General features: G+C 47.9%; 1 protein-coding gene across 1 annotated transcript in view; it reads right to left on the bottom strand.

The window, feature by feature from the left end:
* Positions 1–359: 359 nt before the first annotated feature.
* The window catches only part of LOC120032447 (TGF-beta-activated kinase 1 and MAP3K7-binding protein 1-like), a 35,874-nt gene continuing 20,241 nt past the window's right edge, over positions 360–15,992 (bottom strand). The window contains exons 10-11 of the mRNA XM_038978552.1: positions 8,281–8,446; positions 360–369 (exon numbers count right to left, since the gene is read on the bottom strand). Of these exons, the coding sequence (XP_038834480.1) occupies positions 360–369; positions 8,281–8,446 (176 nt within the window). The remainder of the gene's footprint in view (positions 370–8,280; positions 8,447–15,992) is intronic.

Here is a 15,992-nt window from a genome sequence, read left to right as displayed (position 1 = left end):
CAAACAGATCCTCCACCTCTGGACTGTATGCATCACCTGAGAGAGAGAGAGAGAGAGAGAGAGAGAGAGAGAGGGAGAGGGAGGGAGGGAGGGAGGGAGAGGGAGGGAAGAGAGAGTGAGAGAGAGGGAGCGCGACAAATATTTAAGAATAACATCTTTGTGTGGATATGAAGTAGAAATTGATTGTGAGAAGTAACGGAGTGAAGGAGGGATGGAAGTCCTGTGGTTGGTCAGTGTGGGTAAAGCAGCCCCCTCACCTGCGTGGCAGCCGAACATGAAGACGCGTCCCCCATCGTACTTGCAGCGGCAACGCATCACGTTGTTCTGGAAGTCTGACTCAGCCATGTCCAACGAGGGGTTCACTTCCACCTGCAGGGAGGGACAGAGGACAAATGAAGGGTGGGAGGTGTCAGATGTGTGTGTTTGTGTGTGTGTGTCAGGTGTGTGTGTGTGTGTGTGTTAGGTGTGTGTCAGGTGTGTGTGTGTGTGTGCCAGGTGTGTGTGTGTGCCAGGTGTGTGTGTGCCAGGTGTGTGTGTGTGCCAGGTGTGTGTGTGTGCCAGGTGTGTGTGTGGCATAACGTGGGCGGTTACCGCTTGAGTTATAAGAGGAGGATGAAGTTGCCCCTAGATACTCAGTTCAGCTTGACTTCTCTCCCTGATGGTTTGGGTTTAGTGTCGGTAAACTGATCCTAGATCTGTGTCTATGGGAACTTCTATACGGAGTGGGTCTGTGGGACAAGGAGTAGGATGATGTTGTTCCGACACTGATCTAAGGTCAGTTTTGTGGTTGTCCTAATGATAAGGTTGGGATTGGGGAAGAGTAAGCTGATCCTAGATCGGTGCCTAAAAGGGCAACGTCGATACCCGGTGTGTGGTTAGGAGACGATGACAACTATGTTTGGTTGAGCTAAAACTATCAGCCTATCATTAAGATGTAGTCATGGTAGGTTGGTTGGCATTGTTTTTCCATTCACTCTGTTTCCCATACATAAAAACATGCATGTGACTTTTCCAGCCTCATGAAAGACAAAACCGACAGCATCATTCCATAAAGCTGCACTCTTTCATTTTCTACACTCCATCTTTCCATAAAAAATTAACAAATGACAATAAATCATAAAAGTATTCATAATTATGAAACATGTTCATTTAGTTTTCTGGCTAATTTGTTTCAAGCTCTTTATGTATTTTCTCTTGGCAAGTATAAAAGGCCTGTAAGCACATATTTTATATGGCCTGTTTAAAACAGAATCATATTGACTTGGCAACAATACAAGCTCTTTTACAAGCGTTCATGCAAAAATGTTAGACAGGTTATGAAGGTTCCTGCTAATATCATTGAGTTCTTCGCTGTTCCTAAGTGTGTGTGTGTGTGCGTGCCTGGGTGTGTGTCAGAGGCCAGCAGTGTTGGGTGACTGATTCCTAAATGACAGTGCAGTCAGAGACCGTGACAGTGGGGTGGATGTCAGAGACCGTGACAGTGGGGTGGATGTCAGTCAGAGACCGTGACAGTGGGGTGGATGTCAATCAGAGACCGTGACAGTGGGGTGGATGTCAGTCAGAGACCGTGACAGTGGGGTGGATGTCAGAGACCGTGACAGTGGGGTGGATGTCAGTCAGAGACCGTGACAGTGGGGTGGATGTCAATCAGAGACCGTGACAGTGGGGTGGATGTCAGAGACCGTGACAGTGGGGTGGATGTCAATCAGAGACCGTGACAGTGGGGTGGATGTCAGTCAGAGACCATGACAGTGGGGTGGATGTCAGTAAGAGACCGTGACAGTGGGGTGGATGTCAGCCAGAGACCGTGACAGTGGGGTGGATGTCAATCAGAGACTGTGACAGTGGGGTGGATGTCAGAGACCGTGACAGTGGGGTGGATGTCAGTCAGAGACCGTGACAGTGGGGTGGATGTCAATCAGAGACCGTGACAGTGGGGTGGATGTCAGAGACCGTGACAGTGGGGTGGTTGTCAGTCAGAGACCGTGACAGTGGGGTGGATGTCAATCAGAGACCGTGACAGTGGGGTGGATGTCAATCAGAGACCGTGACAGTGGGGTGGATGTCAATCAGAGACCGTGACAGTGGGGTGGTTGTCAGTCAGAGACCGTGACAGTGGGGTGGATGTCAGTCAGAGACCGTGACAGTGGGGTGGATGTCAATCAGAGACCGTGACAGTGGGGTGGTTGTCAGTCAGAGACCGTGACAGTGGGATGGATGTCAATCAGAGACCGTGACAGTGGGGTGGATGTCAGAGACCGTGACAGTGGGGTGGATGTCAGTCAGAGACCGTGACAGTGGGGTGGATGTCAATCAGAGACCGTGACAGTGGGGTGGATGTCAGTCAGAGACCGTGACAGTGGGGTGGTTGTCACTCAGAGACCGTGACAGTGGGGTGGATGTCAATCAGAGACCGTGACAGTGGGGTGGATGTCAATCAGAGACCGTGACAGTGGGGTGGATGTCAATCAGAGACCGTGACAGTGGGGTGGTTGTCAGTCAGAGACCGTGACAGTGGGGTGGATGTCAGTCAGAGACCGTGACAGTGGGGTGGATGTCAATCAGAGACCGTGACAGTGGGGTGGATGTCAGAGACCGTGACAGTGGGGTGGATGTCAGTCAGAGACCGTGACAGTGGGGTGGATGTCAATCAGAGACCGTGACAGTGGGGTGGATGTCAGAGACCGTGACAGTGGGGTGGATGTCAGTCAGAGACCGTGACAGTGGGGTGGATGTCAATCAGAGACCGTGACAGTGGGGTGGATGTCAGTCAGAGACCGTGACAGTGGGGTGGTTGTCAGTCAGAGACCGTGACAGTGGAGTGGATGTCTATCAGAGACCGTGACAGTGGGTGGATGTCAGTCAGAGACCGTGACAGTGGGGTGGATGTCAGCCAGAGACCGTGACAGTGGGGTGGATGTCAGCCAGAGACCGTGACAGTGGGTTGGATGTCAGTCAGAGACCGTGACAGTGGGGTGGATGTCAATCAGAGACCGTGACAGTGGGGTGGTTGTCAGTCAGAGACCGTGACAGTGGGGTGGATGTCAGAGACCGTGACAGTGGGGTGGATGTCAGTCAGAGACCGTGACAGTGGGGTGGATGTCAGCCAGAGACCGTGACAGTGGGGTGGATGTCAGAGACCGTGACAGTGGGGTGGATGTCAGTCAGAGACCGTGACAGTGGGGTGGATGTCAATCAGAGACCGTGACAGTGGGGTGGATGTCAATCAGAGACCGTGACAGTGGGGTGGATGTCAATCAGAGACCGTGACAGTGGGGTGGATGTCAATCAGAGACCGTGACAGTGGGGTGATGTCAGTCAGAGACCGTGACAGTGGGGTGGATGTCAATCAGAGACCGTGACAGTGGGGTGGATGTCAGCCAGAGACCGTGACAGTGGGGTGGTTGTCAGTCAGAGACCGTGACAGTGGGGTGGATGTCAGAGACCGTGACAGTGGGGGTGGATGTCAATAGACCGTGACAGTGGGGTGGATGTCAATCAGAGACCGTGACAGTGGGGTGGATGTCAGTCAGAGACCGTGACAGTGGGGTGGATGTCAGCCAGAGACCGTGACAGTGGGGTGGATGTCAGCCAGAGACCGTGACAGTGGGGTGGATGTCAGCCAGAGACCGTGACAGTGGGGTGGATGTCAGTCAGAGACCGTGACAGTGGGGTGGATGTCAATCAGAGACCGTGACAGTGGGGTGGTTGTCAGTCAGAGACCGTGACAGTGGGGTGGATGTCAGAGACCGTGACAGTGGGGTGGATGTCAGTCAGAGACCGTGACAGTGGGGTGGATGTCAGCCAGAGACCGTGACAGTGGGGGTGGATGTCAGAGACCGTGACAGTGAGGTGGATGTCAGTCAGAGACCGTGACAGTGGGTGGATGTCAATCAGAGACCGTGACAGTGGGGTGGATGTCAATCAGAGACCGTGACAGTGGGGTGGATGTCAATCAGAGACCGTGACAGTGGGGTGATGTCAGTCAGAGACCGTGACAGTGGGGTGGATGTCAATCAGAGACCGTGACAGTGGGTGGATGTCAGTCCAGAGACCGTGACAGTGGGGTGGTTGTCAGTCAGAGGACCGTGACAGTGGGGTGGATGTCAGAGACCGTGACAGTGGGTGGATGTAGGACTGACAGTAGGGGTCAATCAGAGACCGTGACAGTGGGGTGGATGTCAGTCAGAGGACCGTGACAGTGGGGGGATGTCAGCCAGAGACCGTGACAGTGGGGTGGATGTCAGTCAGAGACCGTGACAGTGGGGTGGATGTCAGCAGAGACCGTGACAGTGGGGTGGATGTCATTCAGAGACCGTGACAGTGGGGTGGGTGTCAGTCAGAGACCGTGACAGTGGGGTGGATGTCAGTCAGAGACCGTGACAGTGGGGTGGATGTCAATCAGAAACCGTGACAGTGGGGTGGATGTCAATCAGAGACCGTGACAGTGGGGTGGATGTCAATCAGAGACCGTGACAGTGGGGTTGGATGTCAGTCAGAGACCGTGACAGTGGGGTGGATGTCAGAGACCGTGACAGTGGGGTGGTATGTCAATCAGAGATCGTGACAGTGGGGTGGATGTCAATCAGAGACTGTGACAGTGGGGTGGATGTCCGTCAGAGACCGTGACATGTGGGGTGGATGTCAATCAGACACCGTGACAGTGGGGTGGATGTCAGAGACCGTGACAGTGGGGTGGTTGTCAGTCAGAGACCGTGACAGTGGGGTGGATGTCAGAGACCGTGACAGTGGGGTGGATGTCAGTCAGAGACCGTGACAGTGGGGTGGATGTCAGTCAGAGACCGTGACAGTGGGGTGGATGTCAGCCAGAGACCGTGACAGTGGGGTGGATGTCAGAGACCGTGACAGTGGGGTGGATGTCAGAGACCGTGACAGTGGGGTGGATGTCAGTCAGAGACCGTGACAGTGGGGTGGATGTCAATCAGAGACCGTGACAGTGGGTGGATGTCAATCAGAGACCGTGACAGTGGGTGGATGTCAATCAGAGACCGTGACAGTGGGGTGATGTCAGTCAGAGCCGTGACAGTGGGGTGGATGTCAATCAGAGACCGTGACAGCGGGGTGGATGTCAGAGACCGTGACATTCCAGTCTTGTCCTAGTGTGTATTACAACCATCAGAACAGTCTTGTCCTAGTGTGTATACAACCATCAGAACAGTCTTGTCCTAGTGTGTATACACCATCAGAACAGTCTTGTCCTAGTGTGTAACAACCATCAGAACAGTCTTGTCCTAGTGTGTATACAGCCATCAGAACAGTCTTGTCCTAGTGTGTATACAGCAATCAGAACAGTCTTGTCCTAGTGGTATACAACCATCAGAACAGTCTTGTCCTAGTGTGTATACAACCATCAAACAGTCTTGTCCTAGTGTGTATACAACCATCAGAACAGTCTTGTCCTAGTGTGTATACACACCATCAGAAACAGTCTTGTCCTAGTGTGTATAAAACCATCAGAACAGTCTTGTCCTAGTGGTGTATACAACCATCAGAACAGTCTTGTCCTAGTGTGTATAAACCATCAGAACAGTCTTGTCCTAGGTGTGTATACAACCATCCAGAACAGTCTTGTCCTAGTGTGTATACAACCATCAGAACAGTCTTGTCCTAGTGTGTATACAACCATCAGAACAGTCTTGTCCTAGTGTGTATACAACCATCAGAACAGTCTTGTCCTAGTGTGTATACAACCATCAGAACAGTCTTGTCCTAGTGTGTATACAACCAGTCAGAAACAGTCTTGTCCTAGTGTGTATACAACCATCAGAACAGTCTTGTCCTAGTGTGTATACAACCATCAGAACAGTTGTTCCTAGTGTGTATACAACCATCAGAACAGTCTTGTCCTAGTGTGTATACAGCCATCAGAAACAGTCTTGTCCTAGTGTGTATACACCATCAGAACAGTCTTGTCTAGTGTGTATACAACCATCAGAACAGTCTTGTCCTAGTGTGTATACAACCATCAGAACAGTCTTGTCCTAGTGTGTATACAACCATCAGAACAGTCTTGTCCTAGTGTGTATACAACCATCAGAACAGTCTTGTCCTAGTGTGTATACAACCATCAGAACAGTCTTGTCCTAGTGTGTATACAACCATCAGAACAGGCTTGTCCTAGTGTGTATACAACCATCAGAACAGTCTTTGTCCTAGTGTGTATACACCATCAGAACAGTCTTGTCCTAGTGTGTATACAACCATCAGAAACAGTCTTGTCCTAGTGTGTATACAACCATCAGAACAGTCTTGTCCTAGTGTGTATACAACCATCAGAACAGTCTTGTCCTAGTGTGTATACAACCATCAGAACAGTCTTGTCCTAGTGTGTATACACCATCAGAACAGTTCTGTCCTAGTGTGTATACACCATCAGAACAGTCTTGTCCTAGTGTGTATACAACCATCAGAACAGTCTTGTCCTAGTGTGTTACAACCATCAGAACAGTCTTGTCCTAGTGTGTATACAACCATCAGAACAGTCTTGTCCTAGTGTGTATACAACCATCAGAACAGTCTTGTCCTAGTGTGTATAACACCATCAGAACAGTCTTGTCCTAGTGTGTATACAAACATCAGAACAGTCTTGTCCTAGTGTGTATACAACCATAGAACAGTCTTGTCCTAGTGTGTATAAACCATCAGAACAGTCTTGTCCTAGATGTGTATACAGCCATCAGAACAGTCTTGTCCTAGTGTGTATACAGCCATCAGAACAGTCTTGTCCTAGTGTGTATACAACCATCAGAACAGTCTTGTCCTAGTGTGTATACAGCCATCAGAACAGTCTTGTCCTAGTGTGTATACAACCATCAGAACAGTCTTGTCCTAGTGTGTATACAACCATCAGAAACAGTCTTGTCCTAGTGTGTATACAGCCATCGAACAGTCTTGTCCTAGTGTGTATACAGCCATCAGAACAGTCTTGTCCTAGTGTGTATACAACCATCAGAACAGTCTTGTCTAGTGTGTATACAAACCATCAGAACAGTCTTGTCCTAGTGTGTATACAACCATCAGAACAGTCTTGTCCTAGTGTGTATCACACCATCAGACCAGTCTTGTCCTAGTGTGTATACAACCATCAGAACAGTCTTGTCCTAGTGTGTATACAACCATCAGAACAGTCTTGTCCTAGTGTGTTATACAACCATCAGAACAGTCTTGTCCTAGTTGTGTATTACAACGCATCAGAAACAGTCTTGTCCTAGTGTGTATACAACCATCAGACAGTTGTGTCCTAGTGTGTATACAACCATCAGAACAGTCTTGTCCTAGTGTGTATACAACATCAGAACAGTCTTGGCCTCGTGGTGTATACAACCATCAGAACAGTCTTGTCCTAGTGTGTATACAACCATCAGAACAGTCTTGTCCTAGTGGTGTATACAAGCCATCAGAACGTCTTGTCCTAGTGTGTATACAACCATCAGAAGTTGTCCTAGTGTGATACAACCATAGAACAAGTCTTGTCTAGTGTGTATAAACCATCAGAACAGTTTGTCCTAGTGTGTATACAACCATCAGAACAGTCTTGTCCTAGTGTGTATACAACCATCAGAACAGTATTGTCCTAGTGTGTATACAAACCAACATAGAACGTCTTGTCCTAGTGTGATACAACCATCAGAACAGTCTTGTCTAGGTGTGTATACAAACCATCAGAACAGTCTTGTCCTAGTGTGTATACAGCCATCAGAACATCTTGTCCTAGTGGTATACAGCCATCAGAAACAGCGTCGTCCTAGGTGTATACACCATCAGAACAGTCTTGTCCTAGTGTGTATACAACCATCAGAACAGTCTTGTCCTAGTGTGTATACAACCATCAGAACAGTCTTGTCCTAGTGTGTAGACAAACCATCAGAACAGTCTGTCCTAGTGTGTTATACAACCATCAGAACAGTCTTGTCCTAGTGTGTATACAAACCATCAGAACAGTTTGTCCTAGTGTGCTATACAACCATCAGAACGGAGAAACGCCTAGTCAAATCACTTCATTTCATCTGTGTCAAGTAGGCATGCACTACTCATAAAACACAGTCTTCTATTCACAAACATCACACAAATGACACAATATTGTGATATGATGTGTTGGCCATTCACCCATTCTAGTATGTGTGTGAGCATGCCTGCATTTGTATCTTCCAGGAAAGACAGCTGTGTAGTCCTGTGGTGAGTTTGTGTGTGTTATTAGCTTGGTGTGTGCACGCTTTGGGTGAGTTGCTATGGATACATGGCATATATTATATATATTACCCAGGTGTGTGTGTGGGTGTGCCCTCCTCCAAAGTGGAGGCTGTGTTGGTCCCGTTGGTGAGGGTACCCCCCTGAGAGGGCATGACCAGGGAGAGGGTGACGCTGGTCTTACTGGTGCTGCTGGGGCAGTTGGAGTAGGGCACCGACACTGGGTAGATACGTCCACCTAGAGGAGAGACAGAGTTCATCACTATTATAGTAGTAATATAGTGGTGCTGGGGAAGTCAGAGTAGGCACGACACTGTAGAACGACACCTAGAGGAGAGACAGCAGAGAGACAGAGTTCATCACTATTATAGTAGTAATATAGTGGTGCTGGGGAGTCAGAGAGGGCACCGACACTGTAGATACGACCACCTAGAGGAGAGACAGCAGAGAGACAGAGTTCATCACTATTATGTAGTAATATAGTGGTGCTGGGTAGTCAGAGTAGGGCAAGACACTGTAGATACGACCACCTAGAGGAGAGACAGCAGAGAGACAGAGTTCATCAACTATTAGTAGTAATATAGTGGTGCTGGGTAGTCAGAGTAGGGCACCGACACTGTAGATACGACCACCTAGAGGAGAGACAGCAGAGAGACAGAGTTCATCACTATTATAGTAGTAATATAGTGGTGCTGGGTAGTCAGAGTAGGGCCCCGACACTGTAGATACGCCACCTAGAGGAGAGACAGCAGAGAGACAGAGTTCATCAATATTATAGTAGTAATATAGTGGTGCTGGGTAGTCAGAGTAGGGCACTGACACTGTAGATACGACCACCTAGAGGAGAGAGAGACAGAGTTCATCACTATTATAGTAGTAATATAGTGGTGCTGGGTAGTCAGAGTAGGGCACGACACTGTAGATATGACCACCTAGAGGAGAGACAGCAGAGAGACAGAGTTCATCACTATTATAGTGTAATATAGTGGTGCTGGGTAGTCAGAGTAGGGCACGACACTGTAGATCGACCACCTAGAGGAGAGACAGAGTTCATCACTATTATAGTAGTAATATAGTGGTGCTGTGGGTAGTCAGAGTAGGGCACGACACTGTAGATACGACCACCTAGAGAGAGACAGAGTTCATCACTATTATAGTAGTAATATAGTGGTGCTGGGTAGTCAGAGTAGGGCACCGACACTGTGATACGACCACCTAGAGGAGAGACAGCAGAGAGACAGAGTTCATCACTATTATAGTAGTAATATAGTGGTGCGGGTAGTCAGAGTAGGGCACGACACTGTAGATACGACCACCTAGAGGAGAGACAGCAGAGAGACAGAGTTCATCACATTATAGTAGTAATATAGTGGTGCTGGGTAGTCAGAGTAGGGCACCGACACTGTAGATACGACCACCTAGAGGAGAGACAGAGTTCATCACTATTATAGTAGTAATATAGTGGTGCTGGGTAGTCAGAGTAGGGCACCGACACTGTAGATATGACCACCTAGAGGAGAGACAGAGTTCATCACTATTATAGTAGTAATATAGTGGTGCTGGGGTAGTCAGAGTAGGGCACCGACACTGTAGATACGACACCTAGAGGAGAGACAGAGTTCATCACTATTATAGTAGTAAATATGTGGTGCTGGGTAGTCAGAGTAGGGCACCGACACGTAGATATGACCACCTAGAGGAGAGACAGCAGAGAGACAGAGTTCATCAACTATATAGTAGTAATATAGTGGTGCTGGGTAGTCAGAGTAGGGCACCGACACTGTAGATACGCCACCTAGAGGAGAGACAGCAGAGAGACAGAGTTCATCACTATTATAGTAGTAATATAGTGGTGCTGGGGTAGTCAGAGTAGGGCACCGACACTGTAGATACGACCACCTAGAGGAGAGACAGCAGAGAGACAGAGTTCATACTATTATAGTAGTAATATGTGGTGCTGGGTAGTCAGAGTAGGGCACCGACACTGTAGATACGACCTAGAGGAGAGACAGCAGAGAGACAGAGTTCATCACTATTATAGTAGTAATATAGTGGTGCTGGGTAGTCAGAGTAGGGCACCGACACTGTAATACGCCACCTAGAGGAGAGACAGCAGAGAGAGAGTTCATCACTATTATAGTAGTAATATAGTGGTGCTGGGTAGTCAGAGTAGGGCACCGACACTGTAGATACGCCACCTAGCAGAGAGAGACAGAGTTCATCACTATTATAGTAGTAATATTGGTGCTGGGGTAGTCAGAGTAGGCACCGACACTGTAGATACGACACCTAGAGGAGAGACAGCAGAGAGACAGAGTTCATCACTATTATAGTAGTAATATAGTGGTGCTGGGTAGTCAGAGTAGGGCACCGACACTGTAGATACGACCACCTAGAGGAGAGACAGCAGAGAGACAGAGTTCATCACTATTATAGTAGTAATATAGTGGTGCTGGGTAGTCAGAGTAGGGCACGACACTGTAGATACGACCACCTAGAGGAGAGACAGCAGAGAGACAGAGTTATCACTATTATAGTAGTAATATAGTGGTGCTGGGGTAGTCAGAGTAGGGCACCGAACACTGTAGATACGACCACCTAGAGGAGAGACAGAGTTCATCACTATTATAGTAGTAATATAGTGGTGCTGGGGTAGTCAGAGTAGGGCACCGACACTGTAGATACGCACCTAGAGGAGAGACAGCAGAGAGACAGAGTTCATCACTATTATAGTAGAATATAGTGGTGCTGGGTAGTCAGAGTAGGGCACGACACTGTAGATCAGTACCACCTAGAGGAGAGACAGCAGAGAGACAGAGTTCATCACTATTATAGTAGTAATATAGTGGTGCTGGGGTAGTCAGAGTAGGGCACCGACACTGTGATACGTCCACCTAGAGAGAGACAGCAGAGAGACAGAGTTCATCACTATTATAGTAGTAATATAGTGGTGCTGGGTAGTCAGAGTAGGGCACCGACACTGTAGATACGACCACCTAGAGGAGAGACAGCAGAGAGACAGAGTTCATCACTATTATAGTAGTAATATAGTGGTGCTGGGTAGTCAGAGTAGGGCACCGACACTGTAGATACGACCACTAGAGAGAGACAGCAGAGAGACAGAGTTCATCACTATTATAGTAGTAATATAGTGGTGCTGGGTAGTCAGAGTAGGGCACCGACACTGTAGATACGACCACCTAGAGGAGAGACAGCAGAGAGAGACAGAGTTCATCACTATTATAGTAGTAATATAGTGGTGCTGGGGTAGTCAGAGTAGGGCACCGACAGTAGATACGACCACCTAGAGGAGAGACAGAGTTCATCACTATTATAGTAGTAATATAGTGGTGCTGGGTAGTCAGAGTAGGGCACTGACACTGTAGATACGACCACTAGAGGAGAGACAGCAGAGAGACAGAGTTCATCACTATTATAGTAGTAATATAGTGGTTGCTGGGTAGTCAGAGTAGGGCACGACACTGTAGATACGACCACCTGAGAGCAGAGAGACAGAGTTCATCACTATTATAGTAGTAATATAGTGGTGCTGGGTAGTCAGAGTAGGGCACCGACACTGTAGATACGACCACCTAGAGGAGAGACAGAGTTCATCACTATTATAGTAGTAATATAGTGGTGCTGGGGTAGTCAGAGTAGGGCACCGACACTGTAGATACGTCCACCTAGAGGAGAGACAGCAGAGAGACAGAGTTCATCACTATTATAGTAGTAATATAGTGGTGCTGGGTAGTCAGAGTAGGGCACCGACATGTAGATACGACCACTAGAGGAGAGACAGAGTTCATCACTATTATAGTAGTAATATAGTGGTGGGGTAGTCAGAGTAGGGCACCGACACTGTAGATACGACCACCTAGAGGAGAGACAGCAGAGAGACAGAGTTCATCACTATTATAGTAGTAATATAGTGGTGCTGGGGTAGTCAGATAGGGCACCGACACTGTAGATACGCCACCTAGAGGAGAGACAGAGAGACAGAGTTCATCACTATTATAGTATATATAGTGGTGCTGGGTAGTCAGAGTAGGGCACCGACACTGTAGATACGACCACCTAGAGGAGAGACAGCAGAGAGACAGAGTTCATCACTATTATAGTAGTAATATAGTGGTGCTGGGGTAGTCAGAGTAGGGCACCGACACTGTAGATACGACCACCTAGAGGAGAGACAGAGTTCATCACTATTATAGTAGTAATATAGTGGTGCTGGGTAGTCAGAGTAGGGCACCGACACTGTAGATACGACCACCTAGAGGAGAGACAGCAGAGAGACAGAGTTCATCACTATTATAGTAGTAATATAGTGTGCTGGGTAGTCAGAGTAGGGCCCCGACACGTAGTACGACCACCTAGAGAGAGAGCAGAGAGACAGAGTTCATCAATATTATAGTAGTAATATAGTGGTGCTGGGGTAGTCAGAGTAGGCACCGACACTGTAGATACGCCACCTAGAGGAGAGACAGAGTTCATCACTATATAGTAGTAATATAGTGGTGCTGGGGTAGTTAGAGTAGGCACCGACACTGTAGATCGACCACCTAGAGGAGAGACAGAGGTTCATCACTATTATAGTAGTAATATAGTGTGTGGGGTAATCAGAGTAGGGCACCGACACTGTAGATACGACCACTAGAGGAGAGACAGAGAGAGAGACAGAGTCATCACTATTATATAGTAATATAGTGGTGCTGGGTAGTCAGAGTAGGGCACGACACTGTAGATACGCCACCTAGAGGAGAGACAGCAGAGAGACAGAGTTCATCACTATTATAGTAGTAATATAGTGGTGCTGGGTAGTCAGAGTAGGGCACCGACACTGTAGATAGACCACCTAGAGGAGAGACAGCAGAGAGACAGAGTTCATCACTATTATAGTAGTAATATAGTGGTGCTGGGTAGTCAGAGTAGGGCACCGACACTGTAGATATGACCACCTAGAGGAGAGACAGCAGAGAGACAGAGTTCATCACTATTATAGTAGTAATATAGTGGTGCTGGGTAGTCAGAGTAGGGCACCGACACTGTAAGATGACCACCTAGAGGAGAGACAGCAGAGAGACAGAGTTCATCACTATTATAGTAGTAATATAGTGGTGCTGGGTAGTCAGAGTAGGGCACCGACACTGTAGATACGACCACCTAGAGGAAGAGACAGAGTTCATCACTATTATAGTAGTAATATAGTGGTGCTGGGTAGTCAGAGTAGGGCACGACACTGTAGATACGACCACCTAGAGGAGAGACAGCAGAGAGACAGAGTTCATCACTATTATAGTAGATATGTGGTGCTGGGGTAGTCAGAGTAGGGCACCGACACTGTAGATACGCCACCTAGAGGAGAGACAGAGAGAGACAGAGTTTATCACTATTATAGTAGTAATATAGTGGTGCTGGGTAGTCAGAGTAGGGCACTGACACTGTAGATACGACCACCTAGAGGAGAGACAGCAGAGAGACAGAGTTCATCACTATTATAGTAGTAATATAGTGGTGCTGGGTAGTCAGAGTAGGGCACCGACACTGTAATACGCCACTAGAGGAGAGACAGCAGAGGACAGAGTTCATCACTATTATAGTAGTAATATAGTGGTGCTGGGTAGTCAGAGTAGGGCACGACACTGTAGATACGACCACCTAGGAGGAGGAGGACACGAGTTCATCAATATTATAGTAGTAATATAGTGGGCTGGGTAGTCAGATAGGGCACGACACTGTAGATACGACCACCTAGAGGAGAGACAGAGTTCATCACTATTATAGTAGTAATATAGTGGTGCTGGGGTAGTCAGAGTAGGGCACCGACACTGTAGATACGTCCACCTGAGAGCAGCAGAGAGACAGAGTTCATCACTATTATAGTAGTAATATAGTGGTGCTGGGTATCAGAGTAGGGCACCGACACTGTAGATACGACCACCTAGAGGAGAGACAGAGTTCATCACTATTATAGTAGTAATATAGTGGTGCTGGGTAGTCAGAGTAGGGCACCGACACTGTAGATACGACCACCTAGAGGAGAGACAGCAGAGGACAGAGTTCATCACTATTATAGTAGTAATATAGTGGTGCTGGGTAGTCAGAGTAGGGCACCGACACTGTAGATACGACCACCTAGAGGAGAGACAGCAGAGAGACAGAGTTCATCACTATTATAGTAGTAATATAGTGGTGCTGGGGTAGTCAGAGTAGGGCACGCGCACTGTAGATACGCCACCTGAGGAGAGACAGCGAGAGACAGAGTTCATCACTATTATAGTAGTAATATAGTGGTGCTGGGGTAGTCAGAGTAGGGCACGACACTGTAGATACGACCACCTAGAGGAGAGACAGAGTTCATCACTATTATAGTAGTAATATAGTGGTGCTGGGGTAGTCAGAGTAGGGCACTGACACTGTAGATACGACCACCTAGAGGAGAGACAGAGGAGACAGAGTTCCTCATTATAGTAGTAATATAGTGGTGCTGGGTAGTCAGAGTAGGGCACCGACACTGTAGTATGACCACCTAGAGGAAGACAGCAGAGAGACAGAGTTCATCACTATTATATAGTAATATAGTGGTGCTGGGTAGTCAGAGTAGGGCACGACACTGTAGATAGACCACTAGAGGAGAGACAGCAGAGAGACAGAGTTCATCACTATTATAGTAGTAATATAGTGGTGCTGGGAGTCAGAGTAGGGCACGACACTGTAGATACGACCACCTAGAGGAGAGACAGCAGAGACAGAGTTCATCACTATTATAGTGTAATATAGTGGTGCTGGGTAGTCAGAGTAGGGCACCGACACTGTAGATACGACACTGGGAGAGACAGCAGAGAGAGAGACAGAGTTCATCACTATTATAGTAGTAATATAGTGGTGCTGGGTAGTCAGAGTAGGGCACCGACACTGTAGATACGCCACCTAGAGGAGAGACAGCAGAGAGACAGAGTTCATCACTATTATAGTAGTAATATAGTGGTGCTGGGTAGTCAGAGTAGGGCACCGACACTGTAGATAGACCACCTAGAGGAGAGGACAGAGTTCATCACTATTATAGTAGTAATATAGTGGGTGTGGGTAGTCAGAGTAGGGCACCGACACTGTAGATACGACCACCTAGAGGAGAGGACAGAGTTCATCACATTTATAGTAATATAGTGGTGCTGGGGTAGTCAGAGTAGGGCACCGACACTGTAGATACGACCACCTAGAGGAGAGAGACAGAGTTCTCTACTATTATAGTAGTAATATAGTGGTGTGGGGTAGTCAGAGTAGGGCACGACACTGTAGATACGACCACTAGAGGAGAGACAGCAGAGAGACAGAGTTCATCACTATATAGTAGTAATATAGTGGTGCTGGGTAGTCAGAGTAGGGCCCCGACACTGTAGATACGACCACCTAGAGGAGAGACAGGAGTTCATCACTATATAGTAGTAATATAGTGGTGCTGGGTAGTCAGAGTAGGGCACGACACTGTAGATAGACCACCTAGAGGAGAGACAGAGTTCATCCACTATTATAGTAGTAATATAGTGGTGCTGGGTAGTCAGAGTAGGGCACCGACATGTAGATACGACCACTAGAGAGAGACAGCAGAAGACAGAGTTCATCACTATTATAGTAGTAATATAGTGGTGCTGGGTGTCAGAGTAGGGCCACCGACACTGTAGATACGACACCTAGAGGAGAGACAGGAGTTCATCACTATTATAGTAGTAATATAGTGGTGCTGGGTAGTCAGAGTAGGGCCACTGACACGTAGATACGTCCAA

This window comes from Salvelinus namaycush, chromosome 39 (genome assembly GCF_016432855.1).
Source record: "Salvelinus namaycush isolate Seneca chromosome 39, SaNama_1.0, whole genome shotgun sequence".
Classification (NCBI taxonomy): domain Eukaryota; kingdom Metazoa; phylum Chordata; class Actinopteri; order Salmoniformes; family Salmonidae; genus Salvelinus; species Salvelinus namaycush.
This window is presented reverse-complemented; position numbering and strand designations above follow the sequence as displayed.